This window comes from Nannobrachium achirus, assembly GCF_963921795.1.
Source record: "Nannobrachium achirus genome assembly, chromosome: 6".
Lineage (NCBI taxonomy): Eukaryota > Metazoa > Chordata > Actinopteri > Myctophiformes > Myctophidae > Nannobrachium > Nannobrachium achirus.
Window position 1 is genome coordinate 63,575,255 of NC_137815.1, and position 15,847 is coordinate 63,591,101.

General features: G+C 43.9%; 1 protein-coding gene across 2 annotated transcripts in view; it reads left to right on the forward strand.

Moving 5' to 3' along the window:
- The window catches only part of cdh4 (cadherin 4, type 1, R-cadherin (retinal)), a gene marked incomplete at its 3' end in the record, with an annotated part of 159,755 nt that extends 144,239 nt beyond the window's left edge, over positions 1-15,516 (forward strand). For both annotated transcript variants that reach the window (XM_080728850.1, XM_080728851.1), the window contains exons 11-15: positions 6,741-6,977; positions 9,191-9,424; positions 13,505-13,644; positions 14,751-14,915; positions 15,310-15,516. In XM_080728850.1, coding sequence (XP_080584976.1) covers positions 6,741-6,977; positions 9,191-9,424; positions 13,505-13,644; positions 14,751-14,915; positions 15,310-15,516 — 983 coding nt within the window. The remainder of the gene's footprint in view (positions 1-6,740; positions 6,978-9,190; positions 9,425-13,504; positions 13,645-14,750; positions 14,916-15,309) is intronic.
- Positions 15,517-15,847: the final 331 nt, after the last annotated feature.

The window sequence follows — 15,847 nt, forward strand, 5'->3', positions numbered from 1 at the left end:
CCATCTGTTAGCCTTTGTCCCCACCCTTTAATGCAAACCCCAATATACCTGTTGTCATAGGACCCGTTTTGACCATCTGTTTGCCTTTGTCCCCTTATGCCCATATATGGAGATCTCTGCACACACAGTACCGGTTGCGGAAAACTCTGATGTCAGACATCAGCTCCGCATTCGGGGATTCATTTTATGCCTATATCTGGAGAAAGCGTGTGCCGGTGGGAAGAACGGTTCTCAAGATTCACATACATACATACACATTCACAGAGATTTTTTGTTGACTCATGTGGCGTACGTGATGTCACAGCCTTTTCAGACATCAGCTCCGCATTCGGGGATTCATTTTATGCCTATATCTGGAGAAAGCGTGTGCCGGTGGGAAGAACGGTTCTCAAGATTCACATACATACATACACATTCACAGAGATTTTTTGTTGACTCATGTGGCGTACGTGATGTCACAGCCTTTTCAGACATCAGCTCCGCATTCGGGGATTCATTTTATGCCTATATCTGGAGAAAGCGTGTGCCTGTGGGAAGAACGGTTCTCAAGATTCACATACATACATACACATTCACAGAGATTTTTTGTTGACTCATGTGGCGTACGTGATGTCACAGCCTTTTATGAAGTGATGTCACAATGAGTCAGCGCTTGCGCCGATTTCCTCCGGAACAGCCTGATGTCAACAATCAGCTCCGCATAAGGAGATTCCGAACGTTTTGCGCCGGTTTCGGAAAACCGCGAGTCAGGTCGGGTCGAGGCCCTGCACTGCACTCCGCGCGGCGGCGGGGAACGCGCGTGCCGAATCTGAAGCCGGTGGGATGAACGGTTCTCGAGATACGTGGATTACAAACAAACAAACAGACAGAGATTTGTCGCATTTATAGATAGACTAGAAGCTGGGCCGCCCTTCGGGCGGCCCAGCGTCTAGTCGGCGACCTGGCCAACTCGGAACAACGTAAATAGGGAATGAATGCCCCGCCCTTTAATGCAAACCCCATTATACCTGTTGTCATAGGACCCGTTTTGACCATCTGTTTGCCTGTGTCCATTTATGCCCATATATGGAGATATCTGTTATCTGTCTGTCTGTCAGCGTCCATTTTATGTCCATATATGGAGATCACTGCAGATATAGTTCTGGGTCCATTTTATGCCCATATATGCCCATATATGGAGATATCTGTCTATTTGCGTCCATTTCACGCCCATATATGGAGATCTCTGAATCTGTCTGTCTGTGTCCCTTTATGCCCGTATATGGAGATCTTTGTGATTCTGCGTAAATTTTATGCCCATATATGCCATTTGCGTCCATTTTATGCCCATTTATGGAGATCTCTGTATCCGTCTGTCTGTGTGTCTGTCTGTGTCCCTTTAGGCCGTATGAGATCTCTGAATCTGTCTGTCTGTGTCCCTTTATCCATTTTATGCCCATATATGGGGGCATTCATTTTATACATACATACACACTCACAGAGATTTTTTGTTGACTCATGTGGCGTACGTGATGTCAGAGCCTTTTCTGAAGTGATGTCACAATGAGTCAGAGCTTTCGCCGATTTCCTCAGAAACAGCCTGATGTCAACAATCAACCCCGCATAAGGAGATTCCGAACGTTTCGCGCCGGTTTGGGAAAACCGCGCGTCGGGTCGGGTCGAGACCCGGCACTGCACTCCGTGCCGCGGCGGGGAACGCGCGTGCCGAATCTGAAGCCGGTGGGACGAACGGTTCTCGAGATACGCGGATTACAAACACACACACACACACACACGCAGAGACTTCTCGCATTTATAGATAGATTAGCATCTATCAGGCTCCAAGTGTCATCATTAAACATAAAGAGTAAATGTTTTTTTCTTCTTCTAATTCAATTATAGTAAATTATTTAACTATGAATAATATTATCATGATTTATACTTCTATTTTTCTTTTGGGGGGCATTTTCTGAGTACCCCCTGCAGTACCTCCACGTACCCCTAGGGGTACACGTACCCCCATTTGAGAAACACTGAAAGACTAGACCAGGATTTCTCATCCCCTACGAGGGCTCAACTTCAGTCAAAATAAACTAAACTACTTCACTACTCGCCAAACTAAAGGTAGTTTTTCCACTATATCTGTGGGAAACCTCTCAGCACCCCAGCCACTTTGTAAAATACATTATTTTTGTCATGAAATAAAACACATCCAACTTGACCGCCGCTTATTTCCGGTTTGTCTGCGGTGGCTCACTCCCGGCTCGAGGTGGGTGCATTTTATTTCATGACAAAAAGAATGTATTTTACAGAGTGGGTGGAGTGCTGAGAGGTTAATTTCCCACTGCGGAGAATAGCCTTTCAACAACGCAACACTACCTTTGGTTTGGTGAGTAGCTAAGTAGTTTTGTTTATTTTGACTGAAGTTGAGCCCTCGTTCGTTCGTTCGTTCGTTCGTTCGTTCGTGTAGGACTACACAGGCAATAGGGACAATCCATCGTCTTCTGTTGAGGCTGGAGATGGCAAGCTTGATGTCACTCGAGATGATGATAGGGGAGTGACCAGATCTAGGGAACTTCTGTAGCACCATTCTGTTGCAGCGTCTGCTGATGTTGTTGGAGACAAAGGACAGGTCGGGGCACGCACGTCCAAGTGCCGTGTCTACCAGAGTAAAAGGTTCTGGGGTCCTTGTTGTCAAAAAGCAGATGAAGGTTGTTACTTTCAGCCCAGTCGCTAGCAACAGAGCCATTTCTGTCAGTGTTCGAGTACCCCCATTTGATGTTTCTACAGTTAAAATCACCGCAGACAAATGAGTTCACGGGGATGGTGGGGAGGAAGGATATGTCCAACTCAGCAGGTGGTGGTTTGTAGATGTTACAAAAGGTGGTGCCCAGACCTTCCATGGTGCACCATTCAATAGCAGAGTTTGGCTGGAGATTGCTGGAGGGCTCTCGCATTTATTCCTTGCTTGGTGTAGCAGGCAATGCCATGTTTGTTGTGACCTGTGAAGCTGATGAGGTCGAAACCATCAATGATTAGCTTATCTTCGGTAACACAGTGGGTCTCTTGATGTTGGTTGGCAATGTGCTGGATAAGATCACGCTTCGACTGTGTCAGGCCCTCAACGTTCAGCTGCAGTAAACGCACTTTGGTTTTAGCCACGAGGCTCGCCTTGACAGACGCGTGACGCCTAGTGGGTACTGTTGAGAACGGAGAGCTGCTGATGTAGATCTGTGTAGCAGGGACATGCTGGGCCCCTGATTCAGCCCGGGAAAAAGAGTTGGAGAGGCCCTCATTGCGCGCTATAGAGAGAGAACTCTCTCTATAGCGCTGCTGCTACTCAAAGATTTGCCATTTCAGCCAGTGGGCCAATTACATGAGTTATATTTCGTTGTTGTCGGGTGGAAACCTTGTATGTCCAAAACCGTATGTTTTGTATTTATCATTTTAAAAATGATTTAAACTAGTGAAAACAGCCGATCTACAAGCACACAACGCCTTGCACCGCGAGGCGTTGTGTGCTTGTAGATCTGCTGTTTTCACTACTTTTGTGCGACGGCCTTGTATGATGAAGCAGGGCTTTGCGAAAAAAATTACAAATTTGAAACTTGGAGATACAAGGTTTCTGCCCGACAGTGACGATTTACTTTGTTGGCCGCCCAGCCCCCAAAATGGAACAAAGGCCGACATTTTATTTAATTTTTTTTCCTAATGGCCGGCCTGGACCGGCCGGGAATGAACTGGCCGTTCGGGAGTTGTCCCGCTTTTCCCAATGGCCAGCACGTCCCTGGTCAGCCGCCTGTCAGAGCTCTGGACCACCAGAGCTACTTCCGAGCAGACATAAGAGCGGGCCTGCATCAAAATTCACTGACAAAAAAAAAAGATTGATGAATAAAGACGTAGTCATTTTCAACAAGATATTGGTGTAAACAGCCACGGTTGAGCTTATTAAAATCACTGCACGCTATTAAAGATCTATAAAAGTGATTGCTTGCTCTGTGTAAAGAGATTGCTTGCTCTGTGTAGGAAGGATTCAAGGTGTTTTTTAGAAAGAAAAAGAAAAAAGAGAGATGGGTTTCCAGGGTGAAGAGCTACTTCTATAATGTAGCCCTAAAGTGCAGCGATTTAAATCCAACAACATGTTGACTACCTATTGATTCTTAAGCCCGGTCTCAACAAGGGGATATATTCCACTTTGATTGAAATTCTCTTTACTTATTCTGCTCGAGCGAAGCAAGAGAGCAACAAAGCACCGGGCCAATCATAACCGACAAGTTGGTCGATGGGCCTTGAGGCTCTGCTCAGCAGACCTCTACACACCAAATAATTCAACTTACTGCGGGATGGAAGAACCCGGTTGAACCCGCTCTGGTGAGCTGCTGGTTAATGCTCCATCTATGCAGAACTGCATCACATATTTAGCACTGCCCTTGATAGCGTGTGTGCAGGTGTGTCGCACCAAAGTCTGGGCCCTGGGTACAAGGATTCACTACAATTATTGTGTGCTTTAACTATTGAAAAATAGCAGATATACAAGCTCAAAGCCGAGCTTGTAGCTCTGCTATTTTTTAAAAATCGTGAACATTTGTGCAAGTCTTTGAATATTTCAAATCCTTCTAAGGTTTTTTTGAAAAACCTATGTTTCTATGTCAGTGGTGCTCAAACATTTTCATGTGAAGTGATAATTATATGTATATATCTGCTTTTTTTCTATAGTTCAGTTTTCTATCTACGCAGAACTGCATCACATATTTAGCAGTGCCCTTGATAGCGGGTGCACTGTATGTGAGATATATTTCTTTCCAGTTCTTTAGTTATGAAAAGCCCTCTCCGGCTTTACAAGACCTCCCATCAAGTGAAATCCCCTAATTAGAATTATTATGTTCCGCACGTTATACAAATGTTACTTGGATATCCAAATCATATTATTATTTGGATATCCAGGCAATTTTATTTAAGAAAAAAAAAGGAGAAGGAGAAGAAAAAAAGCGAAATAAAATAGCTACAAAAGTAGTAATTTGATCCACATCTCAATGAACACAGCTCAAACCAAACGACCGATTTGTCTTCGTTCATGTTTTTTCCTGACATCATGCATCATTTAATTTACATTCGATACATATCACGATACATGGTTGACGATACGATACATGGACGATATTGGTTCATTCATGGCGATACGATACGATTCGATTTAATTATTTAAAATCGATATAGTAACTATTTAGCAAAGAAATTAAATCTGTGTGAAAGGTGTGGATAGTGCAGGTTTTGAAGGGAAACATGTATTATTATGAATATAAATAAGTAAACACAGTGATTATCTGCCAAATACATGGAGACATTGTATATTGACAAACCTGCACCTTGACAAAAGACGTGAACCCAGAGATTACACACATTTATCGATAGACCAATGTAGCTATAGGGAAAGGAAAAGTAATTAAACCCCTCCTTTTAATTTGTTCTTCTTAAAAATGCTAAATACAATGCACACGTAGGTAGTATCGATACAATCGATTCTTTGCACTGCCGATTCGATACGATACAAAATAAAACGATACGATTCGATTTTAGCTGTTTTCATTTCGATATACTTAGATTTTTTAAGTTTAAAACGATATTTCGAAACTGTTACTATATAGAAAAATTCCACTGACCAGATTTTTTACTTCCGGTGAACAATTCTACCTCACTTCACTTAATTACTTCTATCCTTCAATCTTCCTATTTCTCCCTGTCCCCTCCACCAACTAAAAATGGGATTGACATTCAAAATAGTAAATGCAAATTGGCCCTCAACCCCCACAGTACCTGCATATCTGACCAAACACCTTCAAAAAGTTAGCGACACCCACTGCTACACAACAGCGCACACAACAATCTAATATTACAAACACATAGCACAAATATGGCTAAATTCTCCTTCTACAATACTGCCATTGTGTGGAATTCCTTGACTATTTCCCTTAAAGGACCATTCCACCTCTGGGACAACCAGATCTTATTTTATTGTTGTTTGGGACACAATCAACATAATCCTGAGTTATTTTTTGTGTTCAATCTGTGTTTTTAGATATTTTAGTATTTCAGCAAGCTTGATCGTGTCCCAAACAACAATAAAATAAGATCTGGTTGTCCCAGAGGTGAAATGGTCCTTTAAGACATGTAGCTCGCTGGGCTCGTAGTCACCCCTCCCAGTGAACACCCACCCCCCATTTATTGTATTTATATTTTATATTTTATAATTGCATTGAATGTAGTTATTTACTCTGTACATATAATGGTCTTTTATGATTGCATTAAATGTTGTTCTTGTTACCATTTGCGATGAACTGAATGCCAAGGACTTCCAACGTTAACAAAGCCGTAAAAGGTCCTATTTAGGATGTTCCTTTTTGGGCAGGATGTTTAACCGGCCTGTGCTGCACAGCATATCGTCGTTGTCCGGTGGAAACCTCGTATCTCCAAGTTTCAAATTTGTATGTTCTTTCGCAAAGTAAATCCCTGCTTCATCATACAAGGCCGTCACACAAAAGTAGTGAAAACAGCAGATCTACAAGCACACAACGCCTTGCGGTGCGAGGCGTTGTGTGCTTGTAGATCGGCTGTTTTCACTAGTTTAAATCATTTTTAACATGATAAATGCAAAGCGAAGAGTTTTGGACATACAAGGTTTCCACCCGACAACGACAATATGTTTGTGTTGTCTGTAAATAAATGATTGATTCATTCAATCCCTTCCTCTCTCCTTCCCCCAGGCTCTCCCCAGGCCAGCGGGACGGGTACGCTACAGATCTACCTGATAGACGTCAACGATAACGCTCCTGTGCTGATGCCCAAGGGGGCGCAGGTGTGCGAGCGTGCGCGCCACAGCTCCAAGGTCAACATCACGGCCTCGGACGCCGACGCTGACCCCAACGTGGGACCGTTTGTCTTTGAGCTGCCCTCCTTCCCCTCCAGCGTCCGCCGCAACTGGACCATCTCTCGACTCAACGGTAGGATCATGGAGACCGACCATCTGACGCCACGCTTTATTTTGGTTGGGTTCCAGACCCTGAATCAACAGCCACTCCCATTAAAACATTTATTTAGGCGATTCAACTTTTAGTTTTTTCATAAATGAATGGTACAGTAGATCTGCTATTTTCCAGATTTTTTTTAACGTACTGTACTGTCTGTGGTGTTTTATGAATATTGAACCAATGAAAGGTAATTAACAAAAGCTTGTGACTAAATAAGCAAGGTTTCTGTACTCCACAGATATACTGCACATTCACTCACATATCATCGTTGTCGGGTGGAAACCTTGTATGTCCAAAACTGTTTGTTTTGTATTCATCATTTTTAAAATGATTTAAACTAGTGAAAACAGACGATCTACAAGCACACAACCGTGAGGCGTCAGTTCAACTTAGTTACTTACTGTAGTTACAGTATTGAGCGTGTTCCATTTTGAAATATCGGCTACGAATACCATGGCACATAAGTGGTCACATCAAGATGATGTGATAAATATAAATGGACCGACTGGTCTTGCACCATTACTACAGTATGTGTCCACTGGATTAAATGACGCCCTTACCGTGATGGAAGCTGAAATGGCCACTGACTGCACAGTGTCCACAGACGGGGGGCCTCGAGGGACATCAAAGGGAAAACAAAAGTATTGTTCTAAACTGCAAAGAGAGAGCTACAAGCTGTGTATAAAACGTCCCACAAAAGCTCAGCGAGGGACGGATGCTACCGTCCGGTGTTGACGTATGATCTGTCGTTTGTGACAAATGAGATCCATTCATCTCTCTGTCCCCTGACCAAGCGATCTGTCACCTAATCCACCCAGATGGATGTATCACAGCGGTTGTCTTGAGGACAAATCTGATCACATAACGTTGGGCTCTTCTCCCACAGAGGCTCTTGTCTTATCATGATAGATGCTCAAGGTTATATGCTCTGTTTATGTCTTTAGAGAGCCCCCATGGGGGGGCATACCAATCGCGGTATGTTTTGGTCATGTCATAGCCACTTTCCACTACCACGCCTACACATGTGATGATGACTGACACCAAATCCAGATCAATCAAGATAGGAGTATAATCAATTGTTGTCTTTGTCGGGTGTCCGACAGGGACTGTTACTTTTCAGCAGGTGTCTTCAGCGTTTTCAGGCCAAGAAGGACCCCTTAGTTGAGAGAGAGATGAAGCAGGGACCCCCACAACATTTTCATAGATTCCATGTAGTTTCATTGTTTGACAGCACGATCGTCAGTGTATTTTGGATTCATGTGAATTTGTGTTTTCAGATATTTAACCACTTGAACCGTCAATACATAATAAACTTGACCTTTCACTCTGTACTTAGTCTGCTCTTTTTCCCCTGTACACGAAACCTCTTTGCCGAATATTGCCGATCGACAAGCTCACAACGCCTCGCAGCGAGCTTGTAGATCTGCTATTTTTGGCTAAAGTTCTTGGAATATGGACACTAGGGTTCAAGTGGTTAATATAAAAAAGGAGAAAAACTTTTCTATCACATAAAGATTTGGACCCCTGCTGTAGTCTGATCCAAGTAGCAGGGAATTCATTTACGAAAAAAAGAAAAACACAAAAAAAAAGCTAGAATATGGAGATGAGAGGTTTCTTCAATGAAATACATTCAGATACAGTAGCAGCATATGTTGCTGTCGGGCACAAACCTTGTATCTCAACTTTTAGTTTTTTCATAAATGAATGGTACAGTAGATTTTTTTATGTACTGTACTGTCTGTGGTGTGTATGAATATCGAACCAATGAAAGGTAAGTAACAAAAGCTCATGACTAAATAAGCAAGGTTTCTGTACTCAACAGATTCACTCACATATTATCGTCGGGTGGAAACCTTGTATGTCCAAAACCGTATGTTTTGTATTCATCATTTTTAAAATGATTTAAACTAGTGAAAACAGACGATCTACAAGCACACAACCGCGAGGCGTTGGGTGCTTGTAGATCAGCTGTTTTCACTACTTTTGTGCGATGGTATATGATGAAGCAGTGCTTTACTTTGCTAAAAAATGTACACATTTGAAACTTGGAGATACAAGGTTTCTGCCCGACAGCGACGATATATTTGTCTTTCTCTTTCTTCTTAACTCCCCATCATCCCTGACATGCCCACCCTCTCCTCAACCCCACCCCACTCACGCCTCCACCCTCCGTCTCCTTGTTGCAGGTGATTATGCCCAGTTGAGGCTGAAGATTCCCTACTTGGAGGGAGACGTGTACGAGATCCCCATCATCGTCTCTGACTCGGGAAACCCTCCTTTGTCCAACCGCTCCGTGATCAGGGTGAAGGTGTGTCCCTGTGACGAGAACGGGGACTGCACCACGACAGGGGCGGTGGCGGCGGCCGGCCTGGGCACTGGAGCCATCATAGCCATACTCATCTGCATCATCATACTGCTCAGTGAGTACAGCACAGTGTTTACACATGTTTGGGTCGCCCAAATAAATAAATATATATTATATATACAGGGTTCCCACGGTCATGAAATTCCTGGAAATATTTTGAAATTAGAAAAATATTTTTCCAGTACTGGAAAAGTTTTGGAATTGATCAAGGGTCCTGGAAGGTCCTGGAAAAAATACCTATGCATTGTCTTTGGTTATTGATTTTGTCAATACCTCTGAAATTACAAATTAAACATTGGCCAAATTGTCAAATATTAGAGGCAGAAATTGTGAAAATAGCCGATCTACATGTATATCTGCTATTTTCACAATAGAAACGTGTTATACAAAATTCCTCAACTCTTAGTGCGCGTCAGGGTGCCGGGTCCCCAGTTAAAATATGATTATTTCAGGGGTCACAGCCTGAAAAGGTTGAGAACCACTGGCATACACTACCTGTCTTTGGGCATTGCACATAGGAGTAAGCGACTTGTTATTGAGCTGAATTATTGTTATATAGTCCTGGAAATTGGGTTAAATATTCTGGAAAAGTTTTGGAATTGAATTGGTAAAAATGTGTGGGAACCCTGTATATATATTTAAAAAAAGGAAAAACATTCCATAACTTTCAAGAAGTAGCGAAAATAGCAGATTGGTATATAGAAGATAACATAGACAAATCCCAGTGATAGATTATTATCGACTATCTGCTAATACCAATATGATCCATAATTTAAAACCCATTGTCTATCGTGGGCTGTTGTCTGTTGGGCGTTTTCCAGTCTCCAGTTTAACTCATTTACTGCTATTAAAAAACATCGACTTTCGGGCCACGACGTCCTTACCTTTTAACGTGGGTGCGTGTGTGGATCATGCACCAGGCGTGTGTACACCAGATCACAGCTTTCAAACGAAAAAAAAATCCCATTGAAAAAAGACGCTTCCATCGCTGCGCTGCGCCTGGCAGTGTTTACATGAAAAGCTAACGTTAGCTGAGCTCCTTTTCCGCCTCGGAAACCATATCCGGTGGAAACCGGAAATGCGACCGGAAGCACTTTTTCGCGGGTGATTAGAAACTGCTTAGCGATAAACAGCGATCATACTTTTAATTGTTTTATAGAATTTAAAGCATATTCATTCTCTGGTTCCTCGGGCCTGGCGGAAAGAAACAGCTGCGTTTTTTCGGGTTCCTCGGGCCGTGGTGGCTAATGAGGGATACTACGTGCAATGACAATGACAATGTTGTGTTGCTTTGAATACACTGCATACAACTGGATATTAGGTATCCTCTCGTGTGCTGAGTACATCCCATTCCCAAACACATCTACTGTAGAATTGCAAAAATAAAACATTCAGGAAAATACATCCTGCTGCCAGAGTTAAAAATAATATGACTGAGCGATGTTATATCAGGATTGGCCACTGATTATGCAATGTCTGTTCCCTGTAAAGGCATGCATCAAGACAGACATCACAGCGTTGGTAATTGATACAAATATGATAATCCCCAGACTGCAGACATGATTTTGATGTTGGTTTCAAAGCATGCCATTAATAGAGGAACACCTTTGTTCACATCACATTCGTTTTTTCATACTTTTTTTTTTATCAATTTGTGTAAAGTTAGAGGCGGAGAAATGAATCAGACGACATGTAACAATACGGTTTCTTCAAAGTGTGTCTTGATCAGGTCCAATTTCCATCTTGGATACCAGCTCATCAGGGCACCACTATGACAAAGAAAAACACTTACACATACTGGCAGTCATGTGTTCCTCCTGAGTCTTTTTTCGATAACAGGAAGAGAAGGGAACCTTAGTATTCTGGGCACCTCAATGTTAAATTGGCATTTTCTTCCCAAATTGCACGCTTTGGTGTGCTTTGTGCTTTGTGCCTCCTCCGCTCTCCAGTCACTGAACTGACAGCATGCACCGCTCAACTTTGGTCCAGCTGCACTAATCTGATCCCAGGACAGTCTGACCATCGCAGCACTTCATATTAATACTTTTCTCTACTGAGCAGCGCTCAGTACGGGTATCCCGGATCGACTCAGGTATTAAGCATAATGACAAAGACCCTTGATCCGAGGTAATAGAATCGGTACCCACCAGGTGGTGTCAGGTGTTTTTCGGTACCAACGGACCCATGAAGAGATATACAACACTTTGTGGGACAGTCGGGGTACCGTACACTCTTTCAGTCAGATGAATGCCACGCTGTCAAACCAGACGTGGATTAAACCCACTTTGGGTTCCCTGCTTTAATGAAGCCACACTTAAGAGTGCTTTCCACGGTCCATATTTTGCATGCCTGTCTGGCTGTTGCTCGCGAAGCTCACATCTACACGCTGCCGTGTCCCGTGTGTGTGGAGGAATACAAGTCGCATAGTCACGTAAGTTAGACAGGTCCTGACAGATAGTCAAATACATCTTTTAAGATATATATGTCATGTAATCATGAAGCCTTTATTTATTTTACTAGTGTGTCAGCCGTGTCTAGGAACCGATAGGCAGTACCGAAATTACAAATATGTTTTGGGTTCCCAGGAACCGTCATTTCCTTATTGGTTCTGGCTTGGTACCGAAATTCGGTACCCATCCCTAGTCTTGGGGCACCTGGATCACGTGTCCAAGCCAGAGCAGTTGGTGATGGGTGATCGTGGCCTCAATACTCCCGCGGTTGGTCTTTCCAAGCATTTCAGTGTGAGGCACACAATCACGCTGTGGTGAGCCCCAGGATGCGATGTAGGCAACCCATGTGGAAACGCTCCTGGGGACTTGATGTGACAGCTGCGTGTGGTCCATGCTTCACAGCTTTAGAGGAGGGTGGTGATGCGGACAACCTCGTAGACAGCCACCTTGGATGTCGTCACTTTTTTCGTAAAGTAAAGCCCTGCTTCATCATACAAGACTGTCACACAAGACTAGTGAAAATAGCAGATCTACAAGCACACAACGCCGTTGTGTGCTTGTAGATCGGCTATTTTTACTTGTTTAAATCATTTTTTAAATGATAAATGCAGAACGAACGGTTTTGGACATACACGGTTTCCACGCGACAACGACAACGTGTAGGTGGAGGTTATTATTCTCAAAGACCCGGCGTCGCAGTCTCCCAAAGGCAGCTGATGCTTGCCTGATGGTGGAGACAGGCAGTGTGTATGTATGTGGGGTACCTCTTGAACTCCATTGGCAGGCTACTCCTGTCTTGGCGGTGTTCACAGACAGACAGCCCCATCCCGTTGCAAGCTCTAAGGATGGACTGAGGATTCTCTGGAGAGTGCGGCACAAGAGTCATCTGCATGCTGCAGCTGGAGGACCCGTTGTCTGGAAAGTTTGCCTGAGTTTTCTGTCCAGCCCCAAATCCACATGCTATACTCAAGCTCCTTATGTTGGACACTCTATCTCTCTCTTTCTACTATAACTAGTAAGAGGCCTCAGGGTGACATGCGACCTCGCCCTTTCTTGGCCATCTGGCCAGTGATGTATATCGGACCAGTTACCCATATGGAGACCCCTGGTACCCATATATGGAGATCCATGTACTGTGTATGGTACGTCCCTTTTATGACCATACATGGAGATCCCTGTCTGAACCAGCCACACATATATGGATATGTCTTCCTCCATATAAGGGCATTCCCATATTAATTCCTGTTAGATGGGCTTAATATTGATGACATCAGGGATCTCCATATATGGGCATAAAGGGATTTTGTTAGAGTGGTTCCCATGACATCACAACATACAATCCCTTTTATGCCCATACATGGAGATCCCTATCTGAACCAGCCACACAGATATGGGCCATGTCTTGGCCATCTGGCCAGTGATGTATATTGATGACATCAGGGATCTTCATATATGGGCATAAAAGGGATTCTAGGGAATACCCATATATGGACTTTTACATAGGTGATGTCACCTGTGATATCACCTGTGATGTCACAGTGATGTGTCAGGGGAACCACAGTGTCAGGCGTGACCTTCAGACAGAGATACACGAACAAGATGTGCCGGTTTTCATAGTAAACTTGCGACCTTCGGTCTCAAATAATAATTTATACTTTGTTCTTCCCTCTGTGTGCGTGTTGTAGGCATGGTGTTGCTGTTCGTAGTGTGGATGAAGCGCAGGGAGAAGGAGCGCCAGGCCAAGCCTCTGCTCATCGACCCTGAAGACGACGTCAGAGACAACATCCTCAAGTATGACGAGGAGGGAGGCGGAGAGGAGGACCAGGTATGCACATACGCACGCACAGATGCACTATTTGAAAGTATTTCAAATATTAATTCTTGTTTTGTCATTTGGCTGGGAGGGAAAATGTGATGTCATTTGTGTCAAGATACTTTCAGATCTTGTATTTTCCGTATTTCAGAAATACAGAAAATACATAATTATGTCATTATGTCATTTTTATGTCATTTACCCAGGTTTATACCATGTAATAAATATATTTATTGTGAAATGTGGATTCTACTCTGAGAACAAATTCAACCACAATTGAGAGGCAGAGTATGACGGGTCTTGAGACAGACATATTTACCAACAACTCTATGAATTGACTTGTCATTGCATCAGTATTTATAAAATGTTTTTTCAAAATACAAAATCCATATTATATCTCAAATACATTTCTCAGACCTAGCCTGGAAACCAGAAGAATAATCTGCCACAGCCTTAGTCTGAACATGGCTGTATGTGTATTGTGATAAAAAAAAATACCCAGCATTTATAATTTGTTTCAAAATACTTTATGTATTTTCACATGCACGCACGCATGGACATATGGCCCTCTTCTAACACCACCATGAGGCCGATTCTTGCAAAACACATTTTTGGACACTGCTCCTACAGATTTAGCCCTAAAATCACGCAAAGCGGTACACAGTATCTCTAAAGTCATGTCATCAACATGGATCTGTCCCATATAGCGCGACCATCAGGCTGATTTTTTCAAACACATTTTTGGACACTACTCCTACAGATTTTGCCCTAAAATCACGCAAATCGCTACACAGTATGTCTACACTCATCTCATCAACATGGATCTGTCCCATATAGCGCCACCATCAGGCCGATTTTTTCAAACACATTTTTGGACACTGCTCCTACACATTTTGCCCTAAAATCACTCTGCGACCTGACGGTCGCTTATCTCCCGATTTTGGAGTCTTACTGGTTTTATATCAAGAGAAAGCCATGAAACATCTGTTTAACTGCATGGCAACTCATGGTTAATTCGTCCTTTGTGTTGAATTATCTGCTAAACACTTCATGTCTTCTTGACCAGGGACAGCAGAAGACCCAAACATTCTCTCACTGATCTTTGTCTCCCATTGCAGGACTACGACCTGAGCCAGCTGCAGCAGCCGGAGTCTCTGGACCACATCATCAACAAGCCGTCAGGAGTTCGGCGGGTGGATGAGAGGCCTGTGATCTCTGAGTCCCAGTACCCTGTCAGACCCAGTCTGCCTCACCCTGGAGACATAGGAGACTTTATTCACGACGTACGTTTACTGATGGACAGCACATTTACACCACTGTGTGTGTGTGTGTGTGTGTGTGTGTGTGTGTGTGTGTGCGTGTGTGTGTGCGTGTGCGCGTGCGTGTGCGTACCGGTATATGTGTGTCTGATTCAGCAAAAGAATAGCTCTTATGGATTTTTCTTTTATTTCGTTTCTGCATGCGTTGGCTGTTTCTGAATGTAGCATAGCTTGTTTGCACCCTTAGAGTGATGATAAGAACGAAAATGTGACACGCTGTTCTTTTCAGCCCGTCATGCAAGGCAGAGTTTTTTTGAAAGTGGAATATCCCTTTAAGTACAGTACTTAAGTAAATAATATACTTAGTTACTTTCCACCACTGGTAAAACAGTGTTTTCCATCTCTCCCTGGACTGCAGGGCCTGCGGGCGGCCGACAACGACCCCACGGCCCCTCCCTACGACTCCCTGCTGGTGTTCGACTACGAGGGCAGCGGCTCCACCGCCGGCTCCGTCAGCACGCTCAACTCCACCAGCTCGGGGGACCAGGACTACGACTACCTCAACGACTGGGGCCCGCGCTTCAAGAAGCTGGCCGACCTCTACGGCGGAGGGGACGACGACTGAGGGGGAGGAGGGGGGAAGCGGAGTGGCGCCGGGGTAGAAGGGGCCGCGGGGGTGAAGGCGGGGTTGGTCTCAAGGCGGCCGAACGCCCCTCGAAACCACGGCCATAAGGGGGCCCAAGAACATGACATTGTAGACATGTGAGGACTGGACCCTTACGTGTGCTGTGTTAGTTTAGTACACGGCAAACCAAGCTCTCTCACACACATGAGCTACACTGCGATGCAACTGTATTCTGGCTTTGGTTTTGTTTTTTAGTGGCAAGTTCTTATAGTGTGATCTTTTTTTTTCTCACCGTGCTGGACCTGGAACTCTCTCTGGGGACAAATCAAGG